General features: G+C 44.4%; 1 protein-coding gene across 1 annotated transcript; it reads right to left on the bottom strand.

Moving 5' to 3' along the window:
• Window positions 1-1,468: 1,468 nt before the first annotated feature.
• Window positions 1,469-5,253, bottom strand: LOC110088380 (claudin-9-like). Its single transcript, XM_020810615.3, has one exon. It carries the CDS (start codon window positions 4,634-4,636, stop codon window positions 3,980-3,982), a length of 657 nt encoding a protein of 218 aa, XP_020666274.1. The 5' UTR covers window positions 4,637-5,253; the 3' UTR covers window positions 1,469-3,979.
• Window positions 5,254-10,163: the final 4,910 nt, after the last annotated feature.

The following is a 10,163-nucleotide window of genomic DNA, read 5'->3' on the forward strand; positions in this document are numbered from 1 at the left end:
TAAGCTGGAGGATGGGACAATATTGTCTCCCTTGCTCTTTCTTCTCCTTTCAAAGGGAGATAGGCGGAGTTGGGGGGGGGATGACTATGAAAGGGTGTCATTAATGCCTGTACCCCTGCTGTGACATTCATCATGAGCTATATGTCCTTCAAAGGCTTCATGCCTCTTTGTAGTTGAGAAGCTGGGAGAGAGAATCAGAGACATCCTGGCTATATTTCATGCCAGAGGGGTGAAAAGACAAGACATTAGGAATACTTCAGCCTTAAATTGCTGTGCAAAGGACCTCAATTTCCTACAATGCTAACTTCCAGACTTGAAGTATCTCTGGGTGAGATGCACTCAGGTGGAACCCCTTTTTCAGGTGCTTCTCAGACAATGACTCCCAGACTCTCTCATGGCCAAGCTAGTGAGGAATTATGGGAGTTGTAATCTCTAGCTTTGACAGAGTTAAGAGGCAAGACACAGCTGTCCTCTGGGCGGCAGCAGGAAGTGGCCGCAGTCCATGTATGTTATGTCCGTGTGTCTGGGGCATTTCCCTGTCCCACAATGCCCCTGTGTATCACTCTGTCAGGACAGGAAAATTTAAGCGGTAGTTAAACCCAGATACAGGTGCTGCTCAGAATGTCAGGTAGACATAGACACACAAGAAAAAGCCCATGGCAGGTGTTACAGTGGGCCTTGCCAGGATGATGAAAATCCTGGCAGTTGCCCCAAAGATGCCAGATGCAGACACCAGGCTCTGTTCCCTAGTAAGTGGGCGAGGCCATGAAAGCTCAGCTAGGAAGGTCACACACTTTGCATCATAGATTATGTGTGCCTGTCTTTTGCATCTACTGCACAGGTAGTAATCTGAGCTGATACACAGCCTGGGATACTCAGCCTGAGTATTTCCTCCTCCACCATCCCTCGACCTGCCCCATCTCTGTGTCAGAGCATTGTCCCCTCAGTATGTACAAATCTGTTTCCCTCAACAATAAACCTATCACAATAAACTCCCTTGCACATGCGGCAAGGTTCAATATTTTTCAGGCACAAAGTCCAAGTTCAGTCCCTAAAATCTTCAGAAATATCTGCTGACTGAAAATTTGAAGTGCTGTTTCTACTAGCCAGTTTCAATAATACTGAGTCAGATAAACTGGCTCACTAAGAGACAGAGCTTAGAGAAATTACAATGGTTCTGAATATTGGATTCTGGGGATTGTAGCCCATTGAAAGTCACATTTCTAAGGCCAATTCTCACACACATCCAGACCTTCAAGCTCTCCATAAGTTTATACCTGTAATTCCTAAAATACCATGTCCACCCACCTTGTGTCTCCTTTCCACAGGCTCAGTATTTCCCAACCCTATGTCTGATAAAGGAAATTGCAGACACAAAAACAGTGTGATGTAAGGAAGCTCTCAAAAGAAAAACAAACAAGGAAAGAAAAGGAAAGAAAATGAATGAAACCAAAGAAAACTATTGTGGCACCTTTTCAATTAACACATTTATTTCAAAGTGGAGATTTGTGATGTACCATCCATGCCTTCAGACAATGGACTGTAATCCCTAAAAGCTTTCACCAAGATATATTTGTTAATATTAAAGATTCCACAAAGCATTTGTTGTTGTTGTTGTCCCTGAATCAGGTCTACTTTTCTAAGTGGCCACAAGACTCCTTCTTCTTTAATTCTTTTTTACTTTTAAGTTTACACACATTCTACATGTGCTTTTACATGCATCTTTCCTCAGGAGTGCCAGTTCTGAGGTGTATTTACTGTTTACTCCTGCACCTCCATTTTGGAAACACTTCTAGTGCATTTCTCTACTTCATGATAGTTTCTGCCATTTGGGCCATTCTCACTGGGGTGCTTAGCTTGAAGCTAATTCCAGAAACTTGAAACAAACCTCCCAATGCTTCTTATCATAAGAGGGCTTTCTCCCCTTCTTTTAGATTGGTAAGCTCGCTGAAAAGAAGGTTGCCCCTGAGCATGTCTGGGCTTTTTCCACATACATTAAGTAATCACTTACCATTTCAATAAAAAAAATATGGGCACAATTATGGGCACAACTTCAGAATCTGAGAGGCACAGATTTGAGGTAGAACAGTACCGGTTTGTTTGTTTTTTAAAATAGTGAATAGTTATTACTTTCTAACACATTTGCAGAATTTTACAAGCACATTAACCTTTCCGCGGAGCTGAACTTCATTTGAGCCTGAAGTCACATGGGTTTGTGAAACCCTTCTGAATGGCAAGGCATGTGTGCAGCAGTAGAAAGAGCGCTCCTGAGCTCATGCAAAATGCCCTTCCTGAATAATTTGAACTAGGTTAGGTAGCTTTAATGAGTAAGGGCATCTATGATAGATGGTATGATTTGTGGTACTGTATATATGCACTCTTGACTCCCAATAATCCTGCTAGGAATGAATCAAATTTTTATATCTTTCGCATCTTGTCCTCATTCCTTATTTTTCCTGTGCCCTTCATTACATCTTTAAATTCCCCCCCATTTCAAATTTTCCACAGTACCTTTTCACCATCTTTCACACACAAAAAACCTGACACAGATGTCTTAAAATCAACTTATTTATCCGAAAAATAGCATTGACAGTGGAAAGGAACCATCTAAAAGGACAGCGAGGGGGCACTTATCATAAGGGAGTTGTTCAGTTACCTCAGGAAGCTCCTCATTCCCCTTTTCCCAGGAGATCCCTGAAGAAACAAAAGGGAGGCCATGAAAAGCCTTTGCTTTCCATACCCTGCAGCTTCAAAGCCAGGGGCAACTAGGACCCGGCTAAAGTGTCTGGGCATACATGAGAGACATTCCTGTCTAGCACTATCTGAGGCATCCTGGGGTAAATGCGGGAGAGCAACAGAAGAGAATAACAGCCCCCTTTGTTTGCCCAGGCCCCAGGGAACAGACAAATCCCTGGCAAATTATTAACCTGCAAGCAAAGAACACCAGTCCAAGGCAAGGCAGGGTCAGGGTCTCTGGCTGCTTCCCCCTCCCGTACTCACCGAGCAAACCCAAACCTCAATTTCGTTTGCCATTCCTCTACCAGTCTCGTTGTGAAATTCTGTCCTCCTCTTTGATTATCATTTCCCTCAGGATTCATTTATACCTTATGCCATGTTTGGTTTAGTTTTTTTCCTCCATGTTTCTTCTTGCAGCCCTTTCACTTCCATACATCCGACTGCATACAAGAAACCACGGCCCATTCCTTCATTTTAATTCCCTTTTTCTTCAGCTCTTTATTCCACTTCCCTTTCTCTCACACTGACGTAGCCCAAAACTCTTCATGCTGATTTGTTTTTAAAGCAATCTTGTTTATAAAATAGTCTGATCCTGGTGACGTTTCCTATTTCTGAAATATTTACATTCATTTATTCTTTGATCAGTTCACTCATAAGCGAATCTTGTTCAAAAGTGTCCAGTATTTCCCCAGTCCCACACCTGTTTCCTCGTTTAGCCATTAATTTTTCTGGATGCTTTCCTATCTTTCTGCTTTGGTTTGCTCAGCCTCCTGTTTCTTCATTCCACTTATGTTTGCTGTTACACTCATCTCTTTCACAAATATTTGTTAATTCCTTCACATACCCCTTTGTTTATTTGTGTGTTCCTAAGCTCCTTCTTGTCGCGAGTCACACATATGCACCTGTGTTGACATGTACACACTCACACACATATATACAGACGCATGCACAAACACATTTTAGAATTGCCTGCTATCAGAGGCCAACCCAGATTGTCTTTGTCTGATTGCTAAAAGTCCTTGGTCTGGCTGTGAGTATTTGGGCATAGCATTGCCTTGCAAGTCTTTCTCACCACCACCACCCACCTACACAGACAACCAGAGCTAGAAACATTACTTCTGAGGACTACAAATCTCAGAATCCACCAGCCACCCTAGGCTCATGTCAGTTGCCACTGCCTGAAGGATTCTGGGAATTGAAGTCCATTTAAAAAATGTTTCCAAGCTTGACAAACAACAGCTGCTCATACATAGTCACGCTTGTCAATGCCACTAGCTGGAGGTGCAGTGGATCTGGCTGGAATAGAGTATGCAATGCGGGCCGGGTAACGGTCATCCCGCGGAGGGCAAGAGCAGCACAGAAGAGACCCTCCGAGAAGCAGCAGTGCCGAAGCAGCCCAGCCGACATAAAGAGCAGCTCCCAGCTCCCTCTTGAGGGATTCCACGACAATTGGGTTGTAAAAGTCACGGATGATCGAGTTGGCCGACCAGCACACAGGAATGAGGGTGAGCAATCCCGAGGTGATGAAGAGTGCGCCTGAGGTGATGACGATGCGTGCCTTGGCCCCTTCATCCTCCACACAGTTGGTGCACTTGGCCCCCGTGATGCCCACCAACAGGGCCAGGATGGCCAGGACCACAGAGATGACCATGAGCGCCCGGGCAGCCTGGACGTCTTGAGACAAAGCCAGCATGGAGTCATAGATCTTGCACTGCATCTGACCTGTACTTTGCACAATGCAATTCATCCACAGCCCCTCCCAGATGATTTGGGCCACCACAATGTTATTCCCAATGAAAGCGGAGACCCTCCACATGGGCAGGGCACAGGCAAGGATCGTCCCCACCCAGCCAATGATGCACAGGCCCATGGCCAAGATCTCCAGACCTGCCGAGGCCATGGCTGTGGGACCCTCAGCCTAAACTGTAAGGCGCACGTTTCTTCTACAACCCTCTGGGAGGTTCAGGGAGCCACGGCTTATAGACAGCACCAGCCTGCAGCAGGCAAAAACAGATGAAGGTGAGGATTCAAAGACCCGAGCTTCAGTCTGACTTAGCAGTACAGTATCTCCAAAGAGCAGGTTGAGTCAGTAAGTCCTAGAAGAACATTTCCACAACGTGTGAGCCAGGGTAGAGAATCTTAGCAGACTCCTCTACAGCACTGTATCTCTTTATGGAAGAGACCTTCTTATGGAAGAGACCTACCGATGAGACCTTCCCATGTTACCTGCAAAGAAGATCAGCCCGGGAAAATGGCATTCTATAGCTTCCTAGAGATGGCTTATGATACGGGTTAGGGATCCCGGGATACCTGTCTCTGAGGAGATCCAGGCACAGCTGTCTGCCACTTTCTGAGCTGACAGGTGTAGAAGCAGCAATGGAGAAAGGCCCTGGAAGAAGCTGGTGGTGGGGCACTGGATAAATCCGCTGCCTTCTCTTCCCTCTGGCTTCAACAGGCTGTTTGTTGTTGAATTGTTCGCCCTCACAGGTACCTGCTGTTGTCTAGAAGGATCCCGTGGGAGCCGGTGCTAAGGGACAGGGAAGGGCGGGTTATATGAGCCCCCAACAGGTGCCTGGGAGGGGCAGAATGACCAAGCTAAGAAGGGCATTGGGGGATCCATGGAAACGAAGAACTGGGTGGTGTTGTGAAGGAGAGAGTTTGAATATTTCTTTATTTTCTGTTGGCTAGTTGGGAAGCTGCCCATTCTAGAAGAGAAGGGGGGGGGAGGCCAAGAAAAACAAGTAAGGGTGAAGGGAAGGAGCGGGAGAGGGAAAAGACGGAGATACGAGGAGTTCCAGTGGTTGAATTCGTTCAGAAAGGAGGCACAGAGAAGTGGAATCTGTTAGATATTATGAATAACACCAGCCAATTTGGAAGTCATGCAAGAAATGCTGCATGCATCACATGAATACTTAAAAATAAAATGGGAAGTATACCTAGGTTAGGTGCAAGCACACGAACTTGTGGTGGAAACAAAGCACATAAAAGCAAAACTGATCATAACATTTGCACAGTATAATAGATGGACTTGGACTAGGATGATCGAATTGCAAACCAATCCCTTTAAAGTCATCAAAATATATGAGAAATGTTGTGGCACCTTACAGACCAACACACTTTCTTGTGCTAGCAGTGTTCACAAACTACTTATTTATTATTGCCCTAAAAACAGGTACACATATAAAAGGATAAAATATGTACATGCAATAATAGACCCAAAATTGTAACTCTAAAATGCATCTCTTTCCTCTTCTCTCATTTCTACTCGATGTTAGACATCATCATAACTACATAAACATTTTTTTTTGTAAAGGGCAATTCTAAACAATGACATTGCACTGCATCCAGACGTCTCCCCCAGGTTCTTCAGCCATGCAGTCTTCTCTTTCCTGCATTTCTTTTTGTGTTTGCCAAATTGTTAAGCGCACTTAAACAAGTTATAATATTAAAACACGATTGAATTAAAAAGCAGTATTAAATCTTGCTTTAGAAAAAAAAAGTGCGTGTGCAGGAATCCAGGAACAATCCATTAAGAGCGCTCTACTTAGCAAGTTAGTCAACTGCTGAAGACTGGCTAAATAAACAGGTCTTTGCCTGCCAGCCAACGGACAAGAGGGAGGGGGCCAAGCAGCTTCTTTCAGCAAGGGGTTCCAAAGCATGGCAGCAGCCTTTGAGAAAGCCCTCCTCTCGTGCTTTTACTTAGCATTCCTGTGATAGTGGTGGGACTGAAGGATGGACTTCCACAGATCTGAGTCTGGGCAGGCTTGCACAGAAAAATACAGAGCCATAATGATCCATTTTGACCCTTCTGGCAAGCCGTACCATCTGCCACCCACTCTGCTTTAGGGGCCAGGCAACCACACCTGTGGCCATGCATGCACACACACACACACACACACATACAAGAAAAAGAATGTGGAATCTGATGAAGAGAGTTATAAAAGTTTGTGCTTTTTTAATAAAGGGAAATGACTAGGATTGAGAAGTATTGGTGTTTACCTTCTGATCAGTCACCAGTAGATTTTTGTGCTTTTTAAATTTTAGGGTTGCTTTACGGTAGTGATAACCCTGTTCATATAGTCTGGACCTAAACCCTATGGGACTACAATCCACATCAGCAAATGAATGAAGTGTTTGTAATGGCAAAGGAGATGAAAACAGTGAAGTCAAAAGAAAATGTAGTGCAGGGAAACAGTGACAACTATGCTCTTAACAGTGGTCACTCACAAAACAATAAAACTAATGGCGGCTTCATCTAGCATTGGTGTTTGTTTGTTTGTTTGTTTGTTTGTTCAAAGTATTCCATGCTTCTCAGACCACAAGGGCCCAAAGGGATCCACAACCATAAACAGAAAAAAACCCACATTAAAAACAATTAAAATGAAGTGCTAAAAGTCAGTGTATCCTTTAAAAACAGATCAACAGATCTGAAAAACAGCTTTAACTACACACCAAAGGCCATATAAAGCTGATAAAATAATTAGCATATATCTGAGGTAAAAATCTCAATTCAGGCCACCATTCAACTTCCTAACGATTTCTAATTTAGGGTCAGTCCTTCTCTCAGACATCTTAGACTAGTTTATATGAAGGGGAAGAAACGGTCTTGCAGAAAAGTTGGCCTACAGACAGTAGAAATAACTAGCATTTATATATAGGTTGCTTGTTCCTTTGTTTTGAAGTCATAATGTCCCTATAAAGTCAGCAGGAATGAGAGGCCTTCCTCAAAAAGCTGGGAAGAGTTATATGGAGAAATAACATCATGGTTTTGTGCTTTCTCAGATTTTGCATAGGGTTTTCCCCATTCTAAAAGTCTGAAAAGCCTGTCCTAATACAGTACTTAGTTAGTGATGCTAAGAGTTTTACATTAAAATATATGAGGAGTGTGTTGGTCCCACCATTTTGCCTTTGGCACTGCCTACCACTGAAATGTAGCCAAGGAACTTAATCAGAAATTAAATTTAGTCCCTAGGCTGGAACAAGTTCCCCACCATTGATCTAAAGCTACCTGAAGCAATATTTAAATTAGGGTCATCTGGGTCACAGCACAAGTTCTTACAGACAAGTAGTATGTGTTATATGCCATCAACGAAATTAGGTAAAGGTAAAAGTAAAGGTTCCCCTTGACAATTTTTTTTTTGTCCAGTCGTGTTCGACTCTAGGGGGCGGTGCTCATCCCTGTTTCCAAGCCATAGAGCCAGCGTTTTGTCTGAAGACAATCTTCTGTGGTCACATGGCCAATGCGACTTAGACACGGAACGCTGTTACCTTCCCAACGAGTCGGTCCCTATTTATCTACTTGCATTTGCATGCTTTCGAACCGCTAGGTTGGCGGGAGCTGGGACAAGCGACGGAAGCTCACTCCGTCGCGTGGATTCGATCTTATGACTGCTTGGTCTTCAACGAAATTACAACACCCTTAATAGTGCATTCAACGTAAGTGAGATACTTAAGAAGTGCTTTGCCCCACCCCCCCCCCCCACCCCATTCTATCCCCTGCTTACATAAGTTTCCATGTCCAGGCAGGGATTCAAACCCAGGTCTCCTAGTCTATCACTTTGTCCACTACACCATTCTCGTCGTCTAGTTGTTTAGTCGTGTCCGACTCTTTGTGACCCCCATGGACCAGAGCACGCCAGGCCCTCTTATCTTCCACTGCCTCCCGGAGTTGGGTCAAATTCATGTTGGTTGCTTCGCAGATACTGTCCAGCTATCTCATCCTCTGTCGTCCCCTTCTCCTCTTGCCGTCACACTTTCCTAGCATCAAGGTATTTTCCAAGGAGTCTTCTCTTCTCATGAGATGGCCAGAGTATGGAGCCTCAGCTTCAGGATTTGTCCTTCCAGTGAGCACTCAGGGTTGATTTCCTTTAGAATTGATAGGTTTGTTCTCCTTGCAGTCCAGGGGACTCTCAAGAGCTTCCTCCAGCACCACAGTTCAAAGGCATCAATTCTTCGGCGGTCAGCTTTCTTTATGGTCCAGCTCTCATTTCCATACATCACGACAGGAAAAACCATTCGGACTTTTGTTGGCAAGGTGATGTCACTGCTTTTTAAGATGCTGTCAAGGTTTGTCATCGCTTTCCTCCCAAGAAGCAGGCGTCTTTTAATTTCGGGGCTGCTGTCTCCATCTGCAGTGATCATGGAGCCCAAGAAAGTAAAATCTGTCACTGCCTCCATATCTTCCCCTTCAATTTTCCAGGAGATAATGGGACCAGTGGCCATGATCTTAGTTTTTTTGATGTTGAGTTTCAGGCCGTTTTTTGCACTCTCCTCTTTTACCCTCATTACAAGGTTCTTTAATTCCTCCTCACTTTCTGCCATCAGAGTGGTATCATCTGCATATCGGAGGTTGTTGATATTTCTTCCGGCAATCTTAATTCCGGTTTGGGATTCCTCCAGTCCAGCCTTCCGCATGATGTATTCTGCATATAAATTGCAGAATATAAAATGCTAAGAGTTTTAAATAAAAATATATGAGGAGTGTGTTGGTCCTACCATTTTGCCTTTGGCACTGCCTACCACTGAAATGTAGCCAAGGAACTTAATCAGAAATTAAATTTAGTCCCTAGGCTGGAACAAGTTCCCCACCATTGATCTAAAGCTACCTGATAAGTCTGCAGATGAAGCAATATTTAAATTAGGGTCATCTGGGTCACAGCACAAGTTCTTACAGACAAGTAGTATGTGTTATATGCCATCAACCAAATTACAACACCCTTAATATTGCATTCAAGGTAAGTGAGATACTTAAGAAGTGCTTTGCCCCACCCCCCCCCACCCCGTTCTATCCCCTGCTTCCATATGTTTCCACGTCCAGGCAGAGATTCAAACCCAGGTCTCCTAGTCTATCACTTTGTCCACTACACCATTCTCATCGTCGTCTAGTCGTTTAGTCGTGTCCGACTCTTCGTGACCCCATGGACCAGAGCACGCCAGGCCCTCCTATCTTCCACTGCCTCCCGGAGTTGTGTCAATTTCATGTTGGTTGCTTCGCAGATACTGTCCAGCTATCTCATCCTCTGTCGTCCCCTTCTCCTCTTGCAATCACACTTTCCTAACATCAAGGTATTTTCCAAGGAGTCTTCTCTTCTCATGAGATGGCCAGAGTATTGGAGCCTCAGCTTCAGGATCTGTCCTTCCAGTGAGCACTCAGGGTTGATTTCCTTTAGAATTGATAGGTTTGTTCTCCTTGCAGTCCAGGGGACTCTCAAGAGCTTCCTCCAGCACCACAGTTCAAAGGCATCAATTCTTCGGCGGTCAGCTTTCTTTATGGTCCAGCTCTCACTTCCATACATCACGACAGGAAAAACCATAGCTTTGACTATTCGGACTTTTGTTGGCAAGGTGATGTCACTGCTTTTTAAGATGCTGTCAAGGTTTGTCATCGCTTTCCTCCCAAGAAGCAGGCGTCTTTTAATTTCGGGGCT

Source organism: Pogona vitticeps, chromosome 6 (genome assembly GCF_051106095.1).
Source record: "Pogona vitticeps strain Pit_001003342236 chromosome 6, PviZW2.1, whole genome shotgun sequence".
In the NCBI taxonomy this organism is placed as follows: Eukaryota; Metazoa; Chordata; class Lepidosauria; order Squamata; family Agamidae; genus Pogona; species Pogona vitticeps.

What these genes read in the sequence shown, in the direction of transcription:
- LOC110088380 (XM_020810615.3), bottom strand. Translation starts at nt 4,636, where the DNA reads ATGGCCTCGGCAGGTCTGGAGATCTTGGCCATGGGCCTGTGCATCATT.